Below are 27,672 nucleotides of genomic sequence, written 5' to 3'. Positions count from 1 at the left end.
TGAAATTCCAAGTAGTTTAATACATTTATTATTTTTTATTGATTATGAATTTTGATGCACAAGAGATGACAAAATGCTCGGATTTGGAAATTGCAATTTTAAAACAGACGTCTATCTCACGAGAAATAAGTCTCTTCGAACGTTCAGTTCAATCAAAAATCGTAATATCAATCAAGTTTTTCAGTTTTGTATTTGTGTCCCTGAAAAACAAATGTCAGGAAGGATTGTTAGTTTTGACATTCAATGGTTTGCTTTAGCGATCAACGGCATGATCCGGACCCGACCTCCCACGTGCTGCTGAACCGTCTTTCGTCATCAATGACCTTGCCGAATGAGGTAACGAAGTCGTTGCTGGGTTCGTTGTCATACGACCCAAGAAGACCAGCTATTTTACCGTAGTACCAGCCGCTCATGGTGAACGTGTGTCTATCCAGTAAGGTGTTGTAGTCTATAAGGAAATTGTTCTTGGCGTCCAGCGTGACCGTGTTTCCATCGGTGCTGATAAGGACGTTGTTGTAACTGTAGGGCAGATCCTTTGGTTCAGCATCAACAAGGATCTGGAAAAGTAATCATTTCAAATAATTCATTCATTACTAGAAATCAATAATTGTAGAATAATTTAATTGAATTAACTATTATTTAAAATGCAACTGGATGTGAAACAAATATTGGCATACTCTTTAATAATATGGGACCTTTATATGCCATGATGTTAATAACATATCAATGACGATCTTTATTTCGCGGTCGTTATATTTAACTTCTATATCATGAAATTCTAGCCCATATCTTCTTATTCATTGCTTAATGAAAACCTCTCCTACTGAAATCAAGGTAATACATTTTACCAGATACAATTTTGCTCTCAGGGAGATTTATATTTCTCACCTTTCCCCCTTTCAGCATCTCTATTGTTTTGCCTTGGAAGATGATGATGATCTCTTTCTCATTATCGTTTTTGAGAATGATGGAGAAATTTCCATTCTTGAAGTCTCTGGCAAGGATGTAGGTACAGGAACTGCTCAAGGTATAAGTCTTGCCATCAAAGGTGGTGATTACAGATCCTTCAAGTGTGGCTTCACCTGGGAAAACATAAGAGAAAGGGAGAATTTAAATTTATGATGATGTTATAGCTTACTGATAGCTAATTACAAAATTTTGGCATATATGGTCTGACAATTACACCATTACGTCTTTAGTTATTTTTTTTAAAGTAAGATTTGATGACTAAAAGTTCCGTAGTAATACCGAAAATTTCAATTAACATTATAAAGTGCAGTGTCGTTGCTTTCTGTGAAGTATATTCAAATTGCTGCTACCGAGTCTTTGATCTGTTCTAAATTCTTGAATTGTACCAAAATAAAATAATTTTAAAACAGGAAAAGTATTGTTCTTTCAAACCTGCGCCAATATAGCCTGGATAACATTGGAAGTCTGAGCATAAAGTTTGATGCAAATGTACAAAACAATTACCTTAATATTCAATTATAACATTTGAGCTGGAAAATTATACATGTTTTGTAGCTTGTATTACGGTGAGGATTATCCAGATCTGTCACAGCATTTGCTTTTTGAAAATAAATATATCGCAATACACATTCATTATAATTCATTATAGCCATGTGCCCCGACATTTAGAGCAAATACCGGTGAGGAAACAAGGTAGTTTCACGGAGACATGACTCTTTAGAAATTAAGTTATATACATGTGATATTAACTATTGTTCCAAAGTATTATATTTATTGTGATGCTATATAAAGTGCAGATGAAAACATAATTATGTAATAGCTGAACTTTCGTTGCTCTGTTTTTAATGATCGTAGTCAGTTTTTGGGTGAAAAGACGATGCTACTTAAAGAACTCAAAGAGCAACATATATGTTTGCCCGAAAAGAACGTTCTGATGTCATATCATTCGTATGTGGTAGAAAAAGTACTGTTCCTTATCTCTAGGTAAATGTAATTGTAACGTATATATATATATATATATATATATATATATATATATATATATATATATATATATATATATATATATATATGTACGTGATTGAATATTTGTCGTGAATTACCTCTAAATGGTGGGAGCCAATTTTTGTAGTCGCTGCCTGGGATGTAGGAGGATGTGTCAAAATAACCTGGCAGGTAACCGTTGATCCTGTTAGAATACTTTCGCATATTGAACACAGGAAGTGCGTCAAGTGATTCCAGAGGGATGGGAAGGTAAATATCAGCTTGAATTTCACCATTGACAGGGTCGTATACGGTGATACCACTGTTGCTCAAGTTGACGAAGTGCTGCATGAAGGTCAGTTCCTCTTCCACAGCTCGACGTATGGTGAGATATATTTTCTTAATGACGAGCTTCACGTGCTCTTCGATCTCCCAGTACTTGTATGCGTTCTTGCCCTGAATTGGGAGATTTGGCAATTATTATTGTATAAGAATGCGATTCATTGTGGTTTTTGGTAGGAAAGTTACAACGAAAATAAGAAATATTTTATCCTACTTAAATTAATATTGATATTGTGTTAATTATATGATAAAACAGTCTGATCACTTGATAAGATTTGATTTGTACTAAACGAAATATTTTAAATTTGACACATACGAATAACAAAAGGAAAGTAAGTTCAAATTCAGCTGTTAAACTGTCAGATGCGATCGCGAAATAAATTCTAGTGAAGTCATTTGAAAGTAAAATAGATAATGTACGTTTTGTACGTTTGCTTGATTTCGTTGCTATGGTTTTGGATAGTTTCCACGGCATGCGAATGGGGCAGACCACATCTCTGCTTAAGAATGCCGTGCAAAAGGCCATCATAACTTGTTATTGCTCTACCAATATGTTGAAGATCGGTCTATGGCAGGTTAACATAAATTATTATTGCCCTTCTGCCATGCTGAAGATATCAATATAATTGCAAGTATCCTTTTCTCCTGCACAAGGTCAACATACGGTCAACATAAGGTGTTATTATCCTACTCGCTTATTGAAGAGCTATCTCTATGAGAGCAATATTAACCTAATCAAATATTGAAGAGTGTTCTGAAAGATGTCAACATAATGTGTATTGCCCGACTCACATGCTGAAGGGTTGTTTGCAAAAGGTCGACATTATCTCTTCCCAGCAGATTGGTGAGGTGACTGTTTACAAGCTCGTGAGTGTTGTAGATAACAGAGCTGTACTGGTGAGCCATGTCAGTGAATTGTTGCTTCATGGGGAAACTCTGCAACTTCTGAAGGTATGAGCCGATTTGTGGATCTTTGGCAAGGCCTGCAAAAAATATTTAAACATTACCTTTTTTATTATAAAATGAAGAAATCACACTCACAGATCTTAATAGATAATACATAATGAACTATACATGTACATTTAAACTGTAAACCGTATATTTATAGCATTCGGTATAAACTGCCAGTACAATTGAACAAACTGATTTTTGAGGATGGGAGAATGAAGCTATTGACACTATTTGTCTGTGCTTGGTGGTTTTTAAAACAATTTATATCAGTCATATACATGAATATCTTACCTGTCAGCTTCGTTCTGTAAAGTTGAAGTTGCTGAATAGTTTGACTCAGGTGTGGAGACACTTTATCAAGAAGTTGAAAGTAGAGTGAAGGCATTTCTTCCATGATCACCTGAAAAATGATTATATCCATCACAATATTTTCCGACGTGAACTGGAATTTATTGAAAACTGACTGAGATATATACTTTTAATTAACTTTTATAATAAAGACAACAAAATCTATATTTTGGGGGTTCTTGCGACAAAGAAGCAATTAGACTTAAACATAAATAAATATTAACAAACTGGTGTGCTTTAGATACACATATATCGTATTTCAGATAGGAGCTTCAGTAATGAAAGACAAATAACACTAGAAAAGAGCAAAATAAATTAAATATGAAGAGCAAAAAAAACCATTACGAATATTTGAAGACAAGAGGGGGAACAAATTAAAAATGACCATTTTAGAATTTTTATTTATGATTTTGCTTCGGACACAGAAAGAACGTACATTGAGTTTTTCTTCCATGGCATGCATCATTCGTTCACTATTATAAGCCATCCATTCCTTACTGGAAACTAGATAATCCACAGAAAGTTGGTTTAGCTCCTGATATTTGATTCTGTTGCAAAAGAAAAGAAATTACAGGCGTGGAAAACGAATTCTGTTGCCGAACAAATAGACAAGATATCACATTTGTGAAGCACGCTGTTAAAAACTCAAAAGTCCCAAGTTATTATTTGATCTTCTCATATGCAAGATCGTTTCAGGATTCAACAAATGCTATGATACATCCCGTAACAATAGTTACCTAGATAGTCCTATAATTATTTCCAGGATAGAAATTATTCTAGACTAGTAGTATTTATGAGGGATTAGGTGGAGTGTAGTGGGATGGTTCCTCTGTTAGAACATAGCTGCTTAAACTCTATGAATACGTTAAAAAGTGTCCAATCGTAACTACACGGTATGAAATATGGATTGTTATAACAATCTGAATAGGACTCTAACGATATTAAATTAATATTAATTGATAAGGATATTAAATTAATATTAATTTATAAGGATATTAAATTAATATTAATTGAGATGGTCGCATATATTTATCATAAAAAGCGAGTGTTGTTTGGAACTACGTACATAATGCTGTCAATAATATCCTTAAGGTGGTAGTCATTGTTGTCGTACATGGTTCTCAGAGCCTTGAGATCCTCTCTGAAAGCCACAGTATCCTCCTCAAATGCTTGACTGATCCTTCTGGATTTTAGGTAAATCTCATCATCAACATTTTTCCTCAGCTCCTTTAGACTGTTTTGGAAGTCAACGATGTACTTCTTTGACTTAACATTAATGAAACTCTAGTAATAAAAGAAACATTCTTGTGAGTTTTACATGCAAATTACAAACATACATAAAACGAAATTGAGAAATCAATATTTGAGAGAGACGAGAGTATGACATGTTCGGAACATGTCTGGAGCAATTAAATAAAATTAAAATAGCGCCTTTATATGAGAGGATCCTTGAAGAAATAAGATACTAAAATAAATTGATTCCTGTAAGTTACACGAATTTAGAAGTTTGTCCTATAAAGATCAATAATTTATGACGAAAATTCGGGCAGGTGTGATTTCGTATGAAAATCTGTGAACCAGAGTTATCATTTGTATGTCTATAAAGCTAAATAATTTTTTCACAAATAATTCGAAACAATGATTTTTGAATGGTTTAGATGTTATGGGTACGGTTGTGTTATTAATATACTTGAAGGTCTCGGAGGATGCTCGGTCTCCAGTGTATACGGCTGTGGAGTAGGGTAGAAGTGTTTAATCGAATAGACACCATGCCGTCTGTCATGCGTCCGCCGCCGCTGGTCAGGTGATAAATCTCAGCTGCCGCAGCCGAACTGTTTATATACCTGGCACTGACTTGGAGGGCATCTCGAGGATTGTCTTGAAAAGAAATAAATAGCGAAATGGGAAGCTACGTCATGTTGTTTACGCTATCAAGAAAATACAATCTACGTACTGTTTATTACCAATTTTAGTTAAACAAGTGTATAAAGAGTCCAATCTGTTTATTATTGTTGAATTATCGAGGTAAGTCTGGTATACATGAATTTTCCTTTACTATTGTTAAATAGAAAGGAAAAAATATCTTGGATCATCAAAATGTACGTAATAGAGCTTAAATGAATGGTAAAAATTTGAAATCTAAATTTAAGTTTCTCAAGATCCTAAAACTACAATTTCGTTGTATATTCTTACCGATATCATAGTTCATATGAAAATTGATGGCCCGTCTTACTGGATCAAGAGACAACTCTGTGGTCATATCGAACGCATTTCTCAGAGTAATTGTGTAAGGAGCCTCTGTGCGAACATTTCCTGAGATTTGGATGTTTTTCAGTGGGGTATCAGCCTGAAATATTGTAAATAGTTCATTCAGTCAATGATGATAACCTCATCCTCAATGTCCAATAATTATCTTCTAAAACGTGATTACAGAACTGAAGGGTTATTGGGAAGACATCTTTGCTTTATCCTACTCAGACGTTATGTGTTGAAATGGAAAATATTGCCTTCTTAATGATTGGAAGAATTTCTTTTAGCTACATACGATTGAAGGTAGATGACTGACATAATATTAAACCAGTCCTTATAACAACTACTCTTAAAGCTTGATTTCGAAGCTGAAATATCAGTCATACCTTGAAAGTCATTTGTTTGCGGACGCTGTCGAGTTCTCCATTAATGCCAATGGATTTAGTTTCACCGCGAGCTGTGAGGTAGGAGAGGTCGAAACCAGCTGACATCCTGTCACTGGAGCTTCCAATATGACTCTTAAGGCTGATATCGACACTGGTGTAGGGATGACTTATTCCCAAAGAAAAGCTGTAGTTCTTGCTGGAATATCCGGAAGACATATCAACCAAACGAGTGAAAACAGAGAGGGTCTTTCTAGAATCCGTGGAAAAGGAGAGTTGTGTTTTCCCGTCGAAAATGACGGCTCCCCTGTTCAAAATCATCTCCGATCCAAGTTTAAAGTCCTGTAAATGAAACGAAGCCACACCATTGTATGAATACCGACTATTGCTTGGCTATTTATCTTTTATTTAATGATGTTTGAAACAAATTTGTCAGATAAAAAATTCGATTGCATTACACTGCAAATAAGTCACACATTTGCCATTACACAGTGAAAATGAAAAGTTAGAACGTAATGAAATATTAGAAACTGAATAGATTTTAATTTTCAAATTAATCTTCTTCACTAATTAAACCGACGTATTCATTTCGAGATATGCTCACCTTTCCAATGGTCGGCATCATCAGGGTCACGTCGGCTTTTAGGAAGTCATCCTGTGGTGTAATGTCAGCTGTAAAAGCAATTTTCTTGTTTGCATCAGAATCAGCATCCCAGAGGAAGGAACCTTCAGTGTGACTGGTATAACTATTGGTCCTTTTGGTTCCCATCAGTGCCAACGTTCTGGAAGGAAGTCTGACCTTCAAGCGGGAGGTCTCCTTGTCCAGCAGCAGTTCGTAGCCCATCATTTGAGATACCGGAGATCCCCAGTTCAAACTCGCTTGGCTTGTAAAACCGTTTCGGGTATTTATGTGTTTAAAACTGAGGCTAGTGCTTATTGTCGAGGTTACAGGAGTATTCAGATAGATCGTCGTTTCAAAATTACGCCACTCCCCACTGTGGCTGACTCTGGCTTCCATGGTTTCAAATCCTTGGAATGGTGTAGTTAACTGTAATTTGCCAGTCATGGGTGTCACAGTCAGATCAACGCTTCCAGATAGTGATATGGCACTATTTCTGCTCAAAGAGACTTTGGCTTCACCAGAATACATTCCAGTTCTAGATTCTAGTTTACCTTTCATGCCCAACTCCTCATATCCTGGGAACGAGGTTTTTACATCAAGCCCAAAATTCATTGGGACCTTGGAGGCCTGAATCAGCGCTGTTATGCTTTGGCGTGCGCACTCAATCTGAGCATTACATCTGAAGCCGTTTCTATTTCCGTTGTGCTCGTATGATACTTTGTTGAACTCGTAACCAGAAAAAGGTGTTCTTACCTCGAGAGACGTCCGAAGTTGCTGCCAATTATATCCGTAATAGCTGAAGTCCCCTCCGATCGTTTTACTCACGTCATACTTGATGGAACCACGAGTTGAGATTTTTCCAAGATTCCATGAATGCTCGAAGGACATTCCAATGTCCCTAAAGTTTTCAAGAGGAGTTTGAATCGATATTGAACCTTGAATTGTGGAATCACTTTTTAGTGTGGCCTCGACTTTTGCTTCCTTACCGATAAAATTTGCCGAGGCAGTGGTTTTAAAGTTACTGAACGGTCCTTCGTGATGCAAAGCCAGTCGAGAGGATTTGCTCGTCCCTTCGAGGATAATTGTGGCCGTAGATGTAAAATCGATGGTCTGGAGACTGTTTTTGAATAGCAGCTCTGTTGAAAGTCCATTCATGCTACCCATGTAGGCTTCAAGAGTAGAGACAAAGTTGTTAAAATCGCCATCTTGATTATAGCTGAGCGTGAGGTCCTCGGTGTATGGGGTTGAAAAGACTGCTTTTGTCTGCAGTTTGTTTCCGATAATGTTGTGATTGTATGACCCTGAAATTGTCTTTTGTGAAGCATAGGTGACCTTTGCTTCTGCTACGAGGTTGGAGAGATCTCCGACCCTTCTGAAACTGAATCCTATGTTTTCAAAGTCAGCAATGGGCGTTTTGATGGAAATTGCACCTACAGATGACTGGTCAAAGGCAAGAGTGGCATCGATTTCGAATTTCTGCCGAGACTGAATCATTTCCGCATGGGTCTGAATGTTCGGAAAGCTACCCTGGTGTCTGAATGATATGCTGGTCTGTTCCCAGTTGACGATTGGGCTTTTGATTATGATGTTTCCCTCAAGAATCCTTCTCCAACTAACCCTTCCATTTATTTCATAGGCTTTTCCGGGAGAGTATTGTAGTTTAGCTTTGGATTCAATGTTTTTATAACCCATCGTATGGCTGAATGACCCTTCTATATTGTCAAGACATGGAATTGAGCTTTGCAGTTTGACGTTCCCAGTAATACCGTTATCAGTGGTGAAAGATATGTCAGTAGCACCTGTTTCTCCCAAAGCCTTTACGTCAACATGGACCTTAAAATTGGATGGCTGACCATCGAGTCTAAAAGACCCCGATGTATCGCTCATGAATGGAGCTTTGATTTCTATGGATCCTTCCGTTGGCGAGGCTCTGAACATTACGTTTGCATACATTCTCTTCTCTCCATAGTTGAAATCGAAGTCTGATTTGAAGTCTGACAAGTGTCCATTGTGGTTAAAATTTCCAGTGAGTAGCGAGGTGACAGGCGTAAGGAAGCTTAGTTGTCCGCTCAATTTATTATCATTTTCGAACATGGCTCTAGTGGAAAGCAGTTTTTCGTTTTCCTTTCTAAATTCAAGCGATGTCTGGAACCGCCTCAGATTTCCATCAAAATTAAAGTTGCCCCCTAGTTGTCGAATGCCTTGTAAAGGCGTTGTCATCTCGATGTTTGCGATGATGACGTTGTCTGCTTGGTAGTTAGCATCAAGATGAAACATTCTCTCTCCACCGTAGAGCACAGTAGCGTGAGCTTCAAGGCTTGCTGAACTGGTTGCAGCATCAAATCTGATGCTGGTGTCCTGGAAAAATGGAGTCTTCACTACAATGCTCCCTTCCAATTTTGGTTGTACTTTGAAAATTAAATCACCTTCGCTTCTCTTGTTTCCAATGAAACATTCTGCGTGGCATTTAAAGTTTGTCAGATACCCGTCATGGCGAATAACGATGCTTGTTCTCTCATAACCTTGCATTGGAGTTGCTACAACTACTTCAAGGTCGAAATTTGGCCGAGTAGCGAACACAGTCATTGCACTAAACCTTCTGTTTCCAATGGACAGTGATGCCTCCGATCTCATATTAGAAATGTCACCATTGTATTCAAGGGTAGCAATGACATTGTCGAAACCTGGTGACTGAACCGACAGACTTCCGCTCATTTTTCCAATCAAGTTCAGACTCACGTCGCCGGATGTTTTCTTTGACCCCAAGGTAACCTCAGCATGGCTTTTGAAGTTTGATACAGATCCATTGTGTTCGAAAGAGGCCTTCATTGGACTAAACCATGGTGACTGGAGAGACAAGCGTCCTTCTACAATTTTGCTCCAGCTGAATTGAATATCACTCTCAACTTTGTTATCTCCAAAAGATGATTCAGCATGGCTTCTGAATGCATTGAGAGGTCCAGAGTGCGTGAAAGTGACACTAATTGTTTCAAAACGTGTGGAGGTAATGCTTAGACTGCCCTCGATATTTTCGTCGGTATCAAATGTTACATCAACTTCTGTCTTTTCCATGCCAAAGCCTGCGTCCGCGTGACATTTAAAAGAGGAAAGTCCTCCTGCATGTTCAAAGGATGCTTGGAAGGGTTTGAACATTGTTGATCGAAGCGATAGACTTCCAGCCAACTTATCCTTTCTGTTGAATGAAATATCAGCCTCTATTTTTCTGTCACCAACAGATATTTCTCCGTGAGAAGATAAATCAGATAGGTCTCCGTTTTTCTCGATGGCTACATTTATGTCTTGCACAAAAGGAACTCTCAGAGTGAACATGAAGTCAATCTTTGTACTGGTATCAAAACTGCTCCGTAACAAAACAGGAGTATTGGTACCGTAGGTCAATCCAGCATTGGTCATGAAGTTGGTTATTTCACCTGCGTGGTCTATGTTGGCTTCAATATCACTGAAGTATGGGGATTTTACGCTCATCCATCCACGAAGTCTCGGCTCTGTCGTGAAGGTGATGTCCATTTCATGTTTATTATTTCCGACGCTAATTTCTGCGTGGCTGTTGAAATTGGAAATTTTACCACGGTAGTTAGTAGCAGCTTTAATTCTTTCATACCCTGTGAAAGGTGTTGTGATGGTAATGTCGACCTCAATGTTTGGATTGGTTGTGCAGGAGACTTTACCGGTCAGTCGATTATTTCCGTAGGACATCTGTAGACCAGATTGAAAGTTAGATAGTTGACCTTCATGCTCTAAAGAAACTTCCACTGGATTAAAGAAAACCGACTGCACAGAAAGCTTGCCAGTAAGTCTCTGAGCTACAGCCATCGAAGCACCAATATTTAACTGTTGGACTGCTCCATACAATAATTCAGCTCTTGAATCGAATTTCTTGCTGTTGCCAGTGAATTTAAATGATGATGCTATGTCCTCGGTGAATGGATTCTTTAGCGAAACACTCCCTTCTATATTCGGAGAGATTGTTACAGCGATATCTCCTACAGTTTCCTTATTCATTACAAGGATTTCAAAATGGCTTCTCATCTCTGTTGAACTCTTTGCATGCTTGAAGGACACACGAGAAGTTCTGAAGTCTCGAATTGGCAAATCAATAGATAGATCACCAGTTATTTCTTGCCCTGTGCTCAATGCTGCATTCATGTCCACCTTCTTAACACCAGCAAGAGTAATGTCTAAATGACTTCTGAAGTTAGTCAGGTCACCTGCGTGGTTCATAATAAGATCAATGTCATTAATGAAGGGGCACCTCACAGTGATAATTCCCGTTATTCCTTTATTCATATTAAATGTGATATCAGCTTCATGTTTGTCATTATTTATCATTGCTTCCACATGGCTGATCATGTCGCTGGGATATCCACTATGCTTCAAGCGGAACTGAAGTCTCGGTACAGATGAGAAAGTCGAAATTATGGAAACAGAGGTATCCAAATAAGCAGGTCTTATATTAAAGGATGATCGTCCTTCAATGCTGTCTCTATTTACAATAATAGTAGCTTCGCTATTAAAGTTGTCCACTCCACCGACATGTTTGAAGGAAACTCCGATGTTTTCATAGCCAGAAATGGGACTCGAAAATGAGAAAGAACCACTTAAATCTCTGGTCGCGTCAAAGTTAGCGCTGATTTCTATTCTTTCATCAGGTCGTCCAAGCTCGCCTCGGCATCTAAAGTTTTTCAGAGATCCCGAATGATCAAATGTTGCGGTAAGTTCTTCCAGCCCCTCAAATGGAGTTGTAAGGGAAGCACTTGCATGGATATTGTCTTCAACGTCTAGCCTAGCATCTGCTTGTATTTTCTTTTTGTCGTAGTTTACTAGTGCAGCGACGTGGATGTTCTTCTGTGTCCTTTCCAATGTAAAGGACGTAAGGATTGGCTTAAACCATGGACTTTTGATTGTCACAGTACCAGTTGTGGCTGGCTCATTTGCAATAGAGAGGTCGATTGAAACACTCTCAGCATTAAAGACGTATTTTGCTGAGGACTGGAAATTGGTGGGTGTTCCATCATAGCTAAACGTCAGTTGATGATTCTCAAAGCGCCTGAATGGTGTTCTCAGCATCAATGTTCCAGTCACACCAGAAGCAGCGTTCAGTTTGGCTTGGACAAAGATGCTCTGCCGTCCATACTCAGCTTGCATCCTGGTATTAAAATTAGTCATGGGTCCTTGGTGTGAGAAAGAAGCCTTGACGGGGGCAAAATATGCACTTGTAATGACAAGGCTAGTCATGACATTTCCTCTGGAGGATAATGTAAAATCCAATGTGGATTTATCTTCACTGATGAGAATTTCAGCATGTGATTTGAGATCAGACCTGTCCCCGCTGTTTGTGAATAATATTTGAGACACCCTGTAGTCCTGTAGCGGAGTTAATAAAGTCAGTTCAATATTTGTGGAAGGATTCATGTTAATCTTTGCCTCAGCGCTATATTTCTTGTCTCGTCCATAGGACACCTCTGCACGACTTACAAAATCTCCTAGGGAGCCTGTATGCACGAGAGAAATTGATGATTGTTCAAAGCCATCTATTGGTGTTTGAAGAAGGATTTCTGCTTTAAAGTCTGAGAGTGTATCAAAATTTATAGCCAGGTTGTATTTTCTATTTTGTTCGCCCTCATGTGTGAAATTGAAATTGGAGTAATCAAATCCTACAAATGGCGTCGTCAATGTGAATGTTCCTTGAAATTTCCGCAGATCACTCAGGTTGTAGACAGACTCCAGTTTCAAAACTTTCCTTGGCATGTATTCTATCTCCAACACCGATGTTCTCATTTCCCCTGGTTTTTCAGTATTAGCTGTTATCTGAAGGTATGGAAGTTGACGGAAAGGTGTGTCGAGTCTAAGTTTGCATGACAGTCCATTCAGAGTATTCAATCTACCCGAAAGTGAAACCCTGTTAAGAACAGGGAGTATCTCAACGCTAGCATCTGCAGAAAATGATGAAATGTATCCTTGCCCTCTGACATCAATTTGAACACTTTGAAGAGATGAATAGGGTGTTTTGATGACCATGTTAAATCTCTTGATAGAGTCAAATCGGTACCGTGTTTCTGCTGTGAATTTATTGTTCGAGCTAAACGATAAAGCTCCAGCGAACACGTTTTCCTGGTTTTCCGATTTCACGCTGGTCTGCAGTGATACCTTTTCGTACCCGCTAATAGGTGTTTTCAGTTCAAGCGACGTATAGCCATTGTTATTGATGGAAACATCGAGGGATATGATGCTATTTGAAGCTATTACTAGAACACCATGTAGGTTGACAGGATAACTTTTGTATTGTGTGTCAATATTCAGTTGTGAGGCACCTAACCTTGGATTGGAAAACTGGAAGGCAGACGTAATTTGTCCGTTTCCACACTGGTGGTTCACATCAATATAGAGGACACGTGACCTTTGATTCATTACAACAAGATTAGAGGTGATACTTCCCGAGTTATGCTCATGTGTCATCTTCAGTGAAAGATCCGTGATAGGATCAAAAGGAGTCTGTATCTCTAGCGTTGCAGAGGCCGTTCCTCTTGGGAAGGACATCGCTTGTTTTCCATTGAAATTGATGTATATTTTCCTTTTACCCCAGGTACTAGTAAGAGACGATGATGTTGATGACGGTGTGTTAGAATGAGCCCACGTGGTCTCTAGATTTAAAGATGGCAAAATAAGATTTATTTTGCCATTGTTCTGGATGGACCATCCTTGCCACTCATGGATCATTGAACTATCCAAACCATAGGAATCTTTGTTCCAATTCAACCTCAAGGAATCATCATATGCCCGGCCATCGTCTTTGTGTGTAGCTGAGAGAGATATTATCTTGAAGTATTTTGATGATGTTTTGACATCCACTTGTCCCTTCAAGTCTCGACTGGAAGTGTCCCCATTACTGATGAGAGATAGATCGGCTTGGACAAATTCTTTATCCCAGGAGACCTGGGCACTAGTCTGCGAGGAATTGCTGAAGGAATGTACCAGACTAGCCTTGATCTGTTGGAATCCATCAAATGGTGTCTTGGCAAAGATATTTACATCAATGTTTTTAGCGGACACTGGAACTTTTAGTGACATGGTTGTTGAGATCTTGTTTGACGGGTTCCAGGCAAAGTCTATATCAGAAGTGATCTGGGATGGGTCGCTTTTATGGCCCACTTTCAGTGATACATCACGATATCCTTTGAAGGGGCTGGAGAATCCAATAGCTCCGACAAGCTGATATTTCTTTGCTGCAGTACGCTGAGTTAAACTTCCTTGGAGAGATACCACTTTCTTTGGCTCCCACTGGAAGTCTATGCTTGAGATGTATTTGTTGTCAGCAAGATGTCGCACATTGAGTATGAGCTCTCTGGATGGATATCTCGTTGTCAGTGAGCCTTCAAACCCTTTGATCGATGTGAAACGGCCTTTCCCAATCAATGTAATTGAACGACTATCGTCTCTGTCAACGTCCCATTTCAAATCGAAGCTGCCATTGTAGGAATCCCCCATGCGTAATCCGTCAAGAGTTGCAATAACGTGTCGAGTTGGGTACTGCATGTCCATTACTATGCTATACTGTGGACTTGTTTGTCCTGTAACCTTTACAATATATTTCAATTGATCTTTTGTCATCTCCAGTTGTACTCGTTGGTCTCCTTGATTCAGATTATATTCACCGCTAACTTTCACTGGTTGCATTCCATTGATTTGGACGTCTGACGATATTTGCATGGATTTGTCATCAGGTTGTCGCACAGTCGTAATAATGCTGTTTTTGGACGTCTTACCCAGATCGATATTCATGTCGTTGGTATAGGTTGATTTATCTGGCTGCGTTAGGGTGTTTGTAAGCTTCAGATCTGTTCCAGGAATTGACAATGCAAATTCACCTGTTACGCTCATCAAGTCTTTTGTCTTGTCGCTGAGGCGCAGGCTACTTTCGATAGTTGATTTTCCCCTTCGAAGGTACACACTCGAGTCCAAATCACGCCTGTCGTGTTTGTGGCTGCCTTTCAGGAGGTAATTAAGTCCCTGTAACAGATTATTTAATGAGTAAATATCTAGATAACACTGACTTCAATTACATGCATAAAGAGACTGAGCGATTGATGTAACATATTTGAAAAGTTACGCATTGATGAATGTTACGGTTTCCATGCAAATTGTACGTTATTTTTGTCGTATCAAAAGTTTTTGATATAACTAAACTAACCCTAACTGAAAACATTATTCATGCGAAGATGTCAAAGGTGGTTTGGTAATATGAGTACGTCACTTGCGAAATCTGTATTACAATACCTTACGAATTCCTTGATAGCTTTTGTTGCTCCTATTCCTTGATTGCATGTATCTTTGCGAAGAACCACAAATTGACCACTGAGCAAGTTATTGTATTTTAACCACTCATGAATTAGATAGCATTTACTTCATACTAACAATGTCGGAATATGAATACTTAAAAATAGTAAGGAAGGTAAGAGGTAGCTTAAAGTGATTGTTTTCCTAAATGAACAGACCTGCCCAACGTGTTTGAAATTTAAACTGACATCTGCTGATGCGCTTGCCCAGCCTTTGATATCGTGGTTCAGTTGAGCAGACATCTCAATACTTCGGTTTGGATCCTTGAAGTCTGGACCGTAATTTATATCTGCATCGAATTCACTATGCTTATAGTTGTGGTTCATTTCAACTAAAGCCTTGAAGTTCAGTTCTGGATTTTTCTTGACATTCAGGTTTCTAAGAAACAAAAAAAAAGAAGGAAATAATGAATAAGACATAAAACAAAAATGTTCAGCCAGTGTACATTGGCGTATGTGAGATTGAAATGCTGAGGCAATATGAAAACTATCCTGAATCTGGTGGACTTCATATGAATGGACTGTTTATCAATTATTATTTTCGATACATTATTGCAAATACTCTGAGAGTTAAAGTTTTATCACAAATTATTCATTTGCTTTTTAGTAAAAAATATATCGAATGGAGAGAGTGCATAAAGATAATTTATTAGGGTTTCCTTCTTGAATGTTCATACTTACGCTGTAGTTCGTGCCTTAGTCAGCGTCTTTGTACTCATGTTGATGATTTTGGACACAAATTTGATGTTATTACGTGTGTATTGTTTGATGACATATGTTAGGTCAATATCAGTGGAAAGACTTCCCTCTGGCTTCTTATCAAATTTGCTTTTGAGGATCATTTCCAGGGGGCTTGACTTGACATCAATATTGGCAGTTATTGACGATCCCTTCTTATTAGTATCTGTTGAAAACCTTCCTGAAACGAATAAGCAATATTCTATGAAATCGACATTTTTCGGGTTAATTAGATGGTAAATGTTTGATATTTTGCTTAGAGTTAGCTATGAATCATGACAATGGTTTCCATATAAAATCTTAAAACTATGAGGCATTTCACAGGGGTCAACCGCTCCGTGACATTTTTAGAAACATAACTGCATATTTTTCACATACATTCAGTACTTGTGCATTAAGTGCCTGATACCGTGACGCAGGTCGCATTATTCAATAAACATATGGCTGGAGGTACCTTAAGCACAATAGATCTTACATGGTTTAACTGTATGACAAAGTCATATCGGCGACCTTGCAACACGGTATACAATTTGTGGATTTTATTTCACACGGTCTGTAATAGCACAATGGAAGTTTTCAATCATATAAATTCTAAGCAAAAGACAATCGTTTCAGTCAGCATGAGCTGAATGCCTTTCAGCAATGCATACCTTTTAGTGCGACTTGTTTCTCAAATGCTTTGTCTAGAACCAAGTTGACGTTGTATCCCTTCCCCTTTAGGTATGAAACGGAGCCTCCCAATGCAACAAGCTCTCCTTTTGGTGTCCGGATAGAGAGAATGGGACTGTAAATCAGATCCTTTTTGTTTCGTTCTGTCTGCATACGGGTTTCCAAGGAATATTCTTCTTTACCGACGCTGATGCTACCTTTTATGCCCGCCATGCCAGAATTACTCTCAAGGTTGGCTAAAGAATAATAACCGGTGTCTCTGATTATGATTTAAGGGGCTACAAAATGTACGGCGTCTGTGGATTTCATGTGTCTCTTATACTCAAAATATAGAGACTAGAATTAAATTTAATACATTTATATTGCTTTGTAAATAGATTGAAATGGTGACTAAGATCGAGAAAGTAAACATTACAGGTAAATACTGAAGTCACAATGGTTTCTCTTGGTATGTGGTATGCAGTAATTTATGTAAGTCATGAATATGTACTCTACGTATAAAAGAACTTTGCTAATTATATTTGCCAATAATAACAATTTAATTACCCTTTATGTTGGATGGTCGGATGGTGATTCCGGAAAATGCAAGATCAAGGTCCAACAGAGTCCATGGGTTATATTTTACGACGCCATTCAGACTGACGGTGTCTCTGTTTGGCACACGGATTTCAAGGGATGGGGTGTAAGTCACTTGATTTCCATTGCGATCGATCTGGACGCGGCTGTTTATCAGGTACCGCATGTTGTTATCCCAAACCAATTTTCCATTAAGAGATTTTGTGTTTTCATCATTGGTGATCGCTCCTAATTAAATTATGAAAAGAGAATTAGGTCACCTAAGGATATTAAATTATCCATAATCCGAAATAAACACGTATATTATCGCGTATGAATGATTAAATTTTTCTGCAAAACACTTCACCTCTGAGTTGCATAATACAAGGACCTGTGACTGGAAATAAACATGAAGGAAGACACGAGGCAAACAACTGAATCGAAGTGTTTTCAAAGAAAGATTGATCTACCTTTGAAATCAGCGCCTTTCCATGGAGTTATAAAGCTCATGTCGAGGGTCATGTCGTTCTTGTTCAAGCTGAAATCAGCAGTCAGAGCTCTATTAACTTTGGATCTTGGGGTGTCGAAACTTAGATGTATTAGATTGACATTTCCTGTCTGAAATAATAAAAGCAGTGATGAGAAAGTTATAATATTACTAACAGGAGACTTTACAGATTGGATCTGAAATTCGTAGACGACGTAACCTTCCATTTTGACTATAATTTCACTATAGTTGCGAATAATAATAATAATAATAATAATAATAATAATAATACATTTTGACTAGAATAATGGCATGACCTAAACTGATTTAATTGGAATTGGACAACTATATTTCCGTGTTGCTGAAATCCTGGTTTAGAAGAGTCAAACAATTACGTTCGCTTCACCGTACTTACATGTATTGATTTGGCCTGAAATCTGTACCCAGTATGTGCATCTCTCTTGTACAGGGTCAGTCCCATGCTAACGGGTCCAGTGAGAGGGAAGTAGGGAGCATTTGCCTCCAGGGAAGCATTAGGGAACTCAAGCTCTCCGCATAGTTCTAGACCAACGACCTTTGACAGATCGGCTCCGGAGCAAAGACTTCTGGCTTGCCTATTATTGGTTATCATCTGCTGCTCCTTCTCTACATCACGGTGAACAGAGAAAAATGCAGTCCTGGTGAAGTAAAAAGGAAACGATTGACTTTAGCTCGAAAGATTGTAAATACATTGTAATTTACATTCAATTAGATGGTTTCATAAACAGCTATCATCATTATGAATGTCTCAATTTGGACATTCAACAAGTTATTTGCAATAATAAGTTTAAGCTTTTGGCGGAGAGTGTCACTCATAAAACCCGGAAGCATACTAGCAGTGATTTCACCAGACGAAGTTTGGCGATGATATATAGGTAAATATGTGTAGAATGTAACGAAATTTTCATGAGAATTTTTTTAGCATCAGATAATTATTCAAAATTCAGTTTCCATCAGGCAGCTTTAGAAACTACAATTAAAAGTTAAATTCTAGATTACAAAATTAGTTGTCTAAGCATGCATGCATATCGTCCCAAAATGCACGTACGGTGAAACTGATACTAAATCTAGCAAAGGAGGTAAAAGTAGTTTAAATCAACATGCAATGACTGACTAATTGGCGAGAAGAACTAATGAATGAAATGGCACGCATCCGTAGATAAACATTTTGCAAAAGAGAGATCCCATTTCTCAGTCGTGATATAACATGACAATGTCAATATTGCAAAATAACATACGTACTTAAAGTGAAATCTTACTTGACACTGATGATGTTCATTTTCTCTTGAGGCATATCCAACTCAGCAACGAAAACACGTCCATTAGACAACTGAACCTTTCCTTGAAGGGCACTGCTTGTGTGCAGAGTAGACACCATCTTCAGACCACTTTTGGTAACAAAGGCATCAACACTCATCGTGCTCGAAAGTTCGATGGCTCCACTATGCAAATTGAATTTGAGAAACAATTCATTAGCAAATTCATAATTGCCTCAGTGCTATTTGCAACGTTAATGATTATAGCATGTCGTTCATAAATGTACATTTCATTTGAAAATCATCATAAGTGAATTGATTAGTGTTTTCGTAAATTTCTTCGAATTATACGGATCACGGGTATTGAGAGAATACATTTTCACTTTGTGTTTGAGGATGAAGACTAAATGAAATTCATTACATTTTTAATTATCAATGAAATAATCCGAACAAGATAGGGGTTATTATTCAAAGATCGGATTTATATGCTTGCTCTACTTAATTTACCTTGGCTGTATAAGGCCGCTTATTTCCAAGTCGGAGGACAATTTTCGGATTTCGAACTTTCCGTTGGCCTTAAGTTCGATTGTTGCTGTGCCATTCACGGTGAAGTTTAGAGGGAATCCTGCACTGGTGGGAATGATAACACTGCTGTCAAGGAACATGAAGCTTTGGCTCAGGGTATAGTCGCCACCTTTGGAAAACTTCTTGATCATGTCAAAAAGGTCGAAATCTTGACCGGTACCAGTTGTTTGTTGCCCATTGAAGTTCATGTAGCGTAATTCATTTCCAAAGACCCGCATGTATATAGATCCCTTCAATTCGTCCAATGTGCTCTTCAGCTGTTTGGATATTGAAGCAAATTTAAGTGATATATAGAGCCGATGGTTTATGAACATATGTGGTATTAATATAAGAGGAAAAAAAAGGTAAATAATATTCAATGCCTATTTACTAACACTCTTGTCAGACAATACATTTCGTAGATCTGATCAGTAAGGCTTCTGTTCAATCAATCACTTACTGATTTATTTGGTGTCTGAAATAGATAAAAGATGCAAAATTTGATACGATGTTAAACTTACCCTTCTGTCAATTTTGCTGATCTTGTCGGGTCGGATCGATTTGATAGCAGTAGTCTCAGCGGCTTGCTGGTTTTCACCGAAATAACCATTTGGTCCAAAATAGGACTCGATGAAGTATTCCAGACCTTCCAGTCTTCCTCCAAGCTGCAGGAGGTTTAAAGTATTTCCGAAGAGATCGACCGTCAGATTGACCATCCCAGATCTTGGGATGAAAGACTTGCTTGACCAGATGAGGTCGCCCTCGACCTTAGCACCAGCGTTCATCCTCTCAATGAAGAAAGACTTCTCATAGTTTCTGGAGAACTTCCTTTTGTCTAAATCAAACTCCTTCTGAAGAGCTTCATCTTCCAGGATAGAGCGGATATCCTGTTTGTGGCGGTCAGAGGTCTCCATCAGATTGGTCAAGTGGGACCATATGTAAGAACCAACCTGGTTGACTTCCTCAGTCTGAAGTGTCTTCTTGATTATGCCCAGTCTGTCTGTTGATGGGCATTCCATCAGCGATTGATATGCAGCTATGCGCAGTTCTGAGTCTTCCTCTTTGTTTTGGTACAACGCTTCTATAGCTGTCCACTGAAAGAAGTATATAACTTTCTTTAGGAAAAATAATGTTCATAGATGAGCAAGAAACATCCAGATTGTCCCAATTTTCCTCTTATAGACAAAAATAACGAGATGTTAAGAAAAAGATTTCTCCAGTTTAATTATATTACTTGTACTGTTTCTATGAAAATAATCTATATATAGATGGAGTTGGTAACATACATCTGCATTGCAGGAGATGCGACGGAAGGCCTCAACTGCAGATAGACGGATCTCCATAGGATTGGTTGTCGGCGTGAAGCATTTAATTAGGGTCGGAATCGCTCTATGTGCATGCCCAGCATTTCCAATGGCTCGCAGACTCAGTAGAATCTGGAATGAAATTTGAATTGTTCATAAGAACCTCTAACTTGCAAAAGAATAGCAAAAATAGTATTATTTTCGGAATGAGAATCAAAATTTGAACAGAATCTCTTTATTAGACCCTTTCGAATTTGCATTTACCAGAATAGTTTTGAAAAAGAAGGTTCACGTCATCGGATTTCATATCAAGATACAATATATACGGGAACATGTAGATGACATGCGAATGTGTTATCCAGCAGATGGAGGAAACCAGAAGAATTTTTTTTGGGATAAAAACGAAGAACTATATTTTGAAACATTTCCAAAAAATTGCTTTGATGATTGTATTTCTTACGGTTTTCATCGTAGCTTCGTTGACCCTACAGCTAGGTCCGATTTTGCTTTCGAGGGTTGAAATAATCTCGTTTACCGCTGGATCATTGTCGCAGTCATCGTTGAAGCGACAGAGGCTATTAACTAGGGAACTCACTGCAAGCATGGCTTTACCACTGTCATCTTCCATTGTCAGAAGAGGCTAAAGATAGTTGGAAAGCAAACATATATATATATATATATATATATATATATATATATATATATATATATATATATATATATATATATATATATATATATATATAACACTTGTCAGTACATTCAGAATAAAAATCACATTTTCTCTCAGATAAAATTCAAACAAAAGGGATACCACTGTTAATCTTCAGATTTATCTGTAACAAGAATCGTTATAGGTAAATCTGAAAGTCAAAATTGGTTGTAAATCTAATTTCATGTATTGATGAATCGCAAATACCGCTATCGCATCAAATTCCTACACAAATGGCCCTTTTTGAACAGCGTTAAATCACTTAATAATAATCAGCCAGAAATTGAAACTGTGTTGAAGCTGAACTAACTCTGGTAATTTGAGTTTGCCGCAGTTCATTGAATGTCATGAAACATAAATGTTATCATCAAGGTATGAAGTCATTCATTAGAGATCATATGCTTTCAACATAAATTTAGGAACATGGCTACTTATCGTCTGGATAAACGCCATCCGTTTTAATCTAGAATGCATTGTTATAAAAACAAACATGGACTGTGGTTACAATTCTTGTCTGAAAGTGAATACCAGAAGCAACTATTTATGAATATTAATATAATATTTTGGGTGATAATTTAGGTGTTATGCATATTAATATAATATTTTGGTTGATAATTTAGGTGTTATGTTGTTCGGTGTCTAACCTACCTTAATTTCGGTCAGCATTTCCTTTGTTGGCTTCTGGATGAATGCCAGGGTAGTCATCCACATCTCTGCCTCAATTCCCGTTACTTCTTTGTTCAAAATGAGTCTAGTAAGCATTTGAAGAGACGAACTTGTTCCAACCATAGGAATTGCATCAAGGAAATATTTACTGTGATGAATAAAAGATTAAAATATTAAAAGAACGGCATATTGCCATTGGCTTGTGATGTCAGATAATGCTGTGTAATCGTTCAGATGATAATGTTGAACCAAAAATTTACTGAGAGAAAATGTCTCTTTTATGCAAGACAGGAAGTCAAATAAGAATTGTTTGAATCAATGTCATGGAGAGGGAATATAACACGCAGGAATCAACTTCATGGGACATCATATCAGTGCTAAGTTAATTTTTTCACCTTGAAATGAAAACAGGGACTAAATTGGTAACTCACCTTAGTCGTTCTTTGTTGTCTGGACATATGGAACCTCTTTGAATTTCCTGATATACCTGGCTGATTGATGTTGCGTCCAATTTTCTCATAGAGTAGACAATATCAGCGAAGAGGCGAGGTGTCTCAGGTTGAACTCCGGATTTGGTATTTAGGCAGATATCGATCAATCTCCCTTCCACTTCCTTCCTGAATTTATCAGACCCACCGATATCATTAACGTGTTCAAAGAGCAAGGTCGCTCGGTCTTGTATTGGTCCTGCAGACAAGTAAAATTTGTGATTCAATGCTTAATGTGTAATGACATAATTGCTCGTTTAGAGTTTTGCTTATGTTTATCACAAATAATAAAATGCAATATTCGGACGGAAAATATATGCATTAGAATCCTTCCAATGCATAGCAAATTTAACGCCTTGACGTCTGTAATAACATGTATATCCATTGTTTCTATTGTGTCAATTAGCACTTACTTTGTGTTGACACCCCGGATCTTTCCTCTACGTATGTCAGTTTCTGCGTGCTGTTTGTAACAGCTCCACTGGATTCCCTGGAGAAGGGGAGGAATTTGTAGGACTCCCTGCAAATGACACTTTTAATTGTTTGTGTCCGGGTGTTGATTTCCTGCTCACATTCGTGGGTTCCATGCAAAACTGGTAGTGACTGAATGTCCTGCAATTCAGCAGACAAGCCATCCATTAGAGGTACAGATTTAATACTTGTAATCGTTCTATCTCTGTAGATGTGGAAAACTGCTTGAACACGTGTACAGATTATTGTTCTAGATATTAATGTATGCCTTTCGAAAAGTATAATTTCAAATCCAATTAGAATAAGTAAAGAATGTATTCGACGAGGAAAGGTCACATACGCAACTAATTTGTTTCCCATTCTGACCTCGACCAGGATTATCAACCCTGTTATATAGGCCCCTGAATGGTAAGGACTGTCGTTAGGAAAATATAAATTAGTATGTGTATTTTGTTTCGCACCTAATAATTATGTATATAGTTAGTGGTTGTGCATCTTGATAATTTTTAAACTAAAACTAGCTACAGAGCTTTTTTGAAAATAACAATACACCCAGATGTATGTACACAGTTTGTGTGTGGGTGTATGTATGTATATATAGTTTTAATGTTGAGATCTCAATAGCTTCTATGCTTTGTCTTCATGAATTGGGGATTTAGTGATTTAGCGGTTCATGGCAGTGGATCGTATATATTCCTTTTGTCATCCCGAGTCATTAGATACGTATTATTTGTATATGGATCTCAATCGTTTCAAAATTACAGGCACCGGTCTCTGTCTCGAGAGATAGAGATTAACATGGTTGAATGTCAGTGGCAAGATCAAAGTTGCCATTCTAGGTCCAGTATGTGTATATATTGTTTTAGTTGGGGAAATGAACAGTTTTAATTTCTAACAAACTAAGTCCCCGACGGTAGGTATATACCTCAGGGCATTGTCCATGGATTCTAGTCTGATACGTGTTGACACTTGGTTCATTTAGCACAATTCCCAGACATTTGAGGCATACAACTCAGGAAGTATCTGACATTTAGACAAAATCACTGATACCCACCTATGTTCCACTGCTGGGGCGGGATTAAAATATCAAACAATAATGGTACAATCGACCCAGAAACACATGTTTCATATGTCTATCTTGTCTAGCTTAACATTGTTTAGGATTTAGGAGGAGTAAAAGACATTACACAACTACGTCTGTATGTAAACCAACACTTGGGAAACATATGGAGGGACTGACAGGCATTACCGCAATACGAATGTGTTTTGGGTAACCTACCCGGATGTTGCAGGAATCAAATATCTATGGGTGATTTGGTATGAAAGTTATTTGAAATGTAATATTATGTAAAAGGAGTCACCGTAGGCAATGAAGAAAAACGTACTAATGGCTACTCAATTTCTAGAAATGTTAAATACATATTTAAATTAATATTTGTTATGTAGCCCTATGAAGTTGTATTTGACAAAAACGAAATAGGATATGCCTGGTTTACCGAGGAAGTCGTGTAGGGGACTCCCTGGATGGATGTCTGTGCTCCTTGACGGTTACGGCATCCGAGCAGATTTTTGCTTTTCTTGACAATTGTGCGATACCGGTCTCCCTCTCCAACTGTGTATTCTGTGTCACAGACTCCGGATACGTCAGTCTGGAAAAATATACGTTATATATTATACTAGTGTGAATGTTGATGTTTGCTATCTGGTTGATGCATAGCAAAGATATTAGCAACACAAACGAATATTTTCCTGTAATGATGACTTGAAGAACAAGCTTGATGAGAGACGAGTTAAACGGTACCTCTTTGACTTTCTGGTCCCTCTGAAGGTCCTCCATGCTGTTTTGGAAGGTGGACAGGAAACCTCTCTTGACGTTGAGTACCCAAGGTGCGTCCCCACCAGTGGGGCATAGTTCTTCAACACGTCCATCCTGGAAGGAGAAGCGAAGAGGATTCTGTTCCATGGCTCTTGAAAACTCGCTGCCCATGGTCCTCATCTCCAAGGGAGAGTTTGGATTGGTTTCAGATAGCACTACATTACTGAGCTGAAAATAAAAGACCCACACATAATTATCGGAAATCCACGTTAATTAGTTTGTACAGATTGTACGGGTGATTCTTTCATACATAGCTGGGAGACTGTATTCTTATTAGGCCCCTATAAGCGATTGTTGCGATAAAGATTTTCTATTGATCCTGTTACAAGTGACTTTGCATTCGTAATTATCTGATTTTATGATAATATATGTTTCTGTGTTTTATGGCCTCAGGGCATGTTTGTATTCAATGTACTTTGGGTGGATAGGGGAAGGTGGTGACATGTTCGTTCATTTTAAGATCCTATTGCTAGAAGATTTTCAGGTAAATCGAGATAAGAACGATATCATTTACAAAAGAATTTCATGGCATTTTAATAATTTTTCATGTTTTTGTTGAGAGCCCAATAAAGAACATGGTATATTATATCAATTGAAAGAGATAATATTAAACGAGCAGAAGAAATAAACTGAAAATTATTAGCTTAATCATTAACTGATTCACGTTGATAAATTAACCATTTGTCTATTGTTCTATCATTACATTTTCTCTAGACAGTTTTACAAAGGAGGTTTAGAAATTTGTATTTTGTTAAGGTTTAACGATTATTGTGTGTCATGGAAGAATAATGTATGTACAGTATAAAATGTTCCATTATTTCATTTAGTGGATCCTCGTAAGAAAGTCACATGATAAGAAACAAGATTAGTATAGGGATACTATTATAATACATTAAAATTGTGAGAACGCATGATTACTGCTCCACTTGTGAGAATACCATTCAAAATTTAAATATTAAAGCCAAAGTTTTCTGTAGAAGTGCAGCAACTGAAGCTCTGTATCTGCTTACTGTGAACTCGTTTTTGTTTAAGCTTGGTTGATAATAGATTTTCTTTTCAGATTACCGTATATAACATATAACGAATATGCAAAGATGGTTGTTAACGTTTGAACCATTCTTACCCTCATGACAAATTCACATTGGCTGAGGACTTCAATGATTACTTTAGCAGACATGCGCAGTCCGGAGTGGTGATCAAATGATCCCATCACTGCAGTTTTTGTGTCCACATCATACTGGTATATGTAAGTCGTTCCGGATCTGTAGCTGAATTTGCTTGAGCCTATAAAAGTGAATTTGAACTACCTTATGTGAGGTAGCATTCAGGTTGTATAATGCCGTGATTCTAAATAAAAACAAAAATCTAGATTGTAAAATTTACGTGTGATATATATACACTGTTTCACAGCATTCAAATTATAGTCTGTGATATTTGACTAGGCAATTTATTAGTAGCACAATGATGACCGTATTGTAGTAACATGTCTGCTTTCGAAGGTAATTAATTTTATGACTGATCTATTCTGTTTAAGGAAACGTTATGATAGCATAAAGGGTAACATAGCAACCAAAAGCTATAAATGATTCTTTGGACCTTACCAGTACACGTCATTGCACATGTGTCTTGTTTTGATACTGTCTCTGTAATAGGACCTGAAAATAAATAAACTTTAAATTATTATATATTTATATATTTATATTATATAGTTAACGCGGCAATTATGATTTTTATTGAAATGTCAAACTTATCATTCTGACTAGGGTACTTTTCGGAGAGTAAACGCTACATCAAAACCGAGAATTAGAAAAGTTTAAGTTTAAGAATAGTAAATTTGTAGCAATAAAGATAAATTATATTACGTTATTACAGCCATGAAGTTTACATTGGTACAGGTTATCCCATATCCTTCATGCGAAATCAACAATGCAATGCCTAAATTAAACAAACACGTTTTTATGTATATTTCTATATAAATTAGTTCTTGAATAAAAACAACAACAAAAAATCCGATTGTTACCAAATTAAGGGTGTACTCACTAGATGTATTAGACAGTGTTTGGTCTTTATTAATTTTAATTCTAACATAATTGTGCACCGGTTTTTTAGTAGACGATGAAAAAGGAGCTCTTATGTGTGTGAAGAGGAGTAGATTTGTCACAGTCTCTCGAGAAATATTCAGAAAAGAATTAATGGCAAGATGAAAATAAATGTGCTGTAAAGCCGAAAAGAATAAAACTCCAAAGTTATCTTTTGATATTCTAATATGAAAGGAAAACACCAAATCGAAGAAGAAACCCACAAACTAGATAGAGGTGGCTAAATAATAGTTATAGCATGCGATATTAATTAAAGAAGTGGAATTCCAGTGCTTGCAACCTTTGAAAGGTTGTTTGAATTCTAACATTTTGTGTTTAAAATTGAAGAAAAATTCATTATTGAACCAAGCAAACAATTACCAGTCATATAAACAGGGATCATCTAACGAAGAAAAGAAAGAAACTAGCTAAATGAAAAACAACATAAATTAGCGTGGAAATAGCGTATATTATTTATCGTATATTACTTACCAGCCCAAGATCCCGACAGAAGGGCGAGGAAGAAAACTGGCGTGAGCTCCATTTCGGAGCAGCGGTGCCTCTTG

At 37.5% G+C, this 27,672-nt stretch overlaps 1 protein-coding gene across 1 annotated transcript; it reads right to left on the bottom strand.

Moving 5' to 3' along the window:
- LOC149770807 (uncharacterized) lies at positions 1–27,672 on the bottom strand. Its single transcript, XM_089949091.1, has 30 exons — positions 27,599–27,672; positions 26,630–26,683; positions 26,152–26,312; positions 24,954–25,196; positions 24,649–24,801; positions 23,095–23,293; positions 22,625–22,880; positions 22,176–22,341; positions 21,276–21,455; positions 20,798–20,947; positions 20,033–20,605; positions 19,455–19,789; positions 18,951–19,133; positions 18,068–18,329; positions 17,636–17,783; positions 17,157–17,414; positions 16,592–16,846; positions 15,885–16,122; positions 15,363–15,582; positions 6,832–14,877; positions 6,231–6,569; positions 5,788–5,941; positions 5,285–5,472; positions 4,661–4,878; positions 4,031–4,142; positions 3,538–3,646; positions 3,088–3,278; positions 2,073–2,409; positions 889–1,082; positions 1–557 (listed from the first exon to the last, which is right to left on the bottom strand). The coding sequence occupies exons 1-30, from the start codon at positions 27,648–27,650 to the stop codon at positions 261–263; spliced, it is 14,271 nt and encodes a 4,756-aa protein (XP_089805217.1). The 5' UTR covers positions 27,651–27,672; the 3' UTR covers positions 1–260.

Source organism: Sinohyriopsis cumingii, unplaced genomic scaffold (genome assembly GCF_028554795.1).
Source record: "Sinohyriopsis cumingii isolate HCF-2022 unplaced genomic scaffold, ASM2855479v2 utg002303l, whole genome shotgun sequence".
In the NCBI taxonomy this organism is placed as follows: Eukaryota; Metazoa; Mollusca; class Bivalvia; order Unionida; family Unionidae; genus Sinohyriopsis; species Sinohyriopsis cumingii.
The sequence above is the reverse complement of the archived record's forward strand: the minus strand, read 5'-3'. Positions and strand labels throughout refer to the sequence as shown.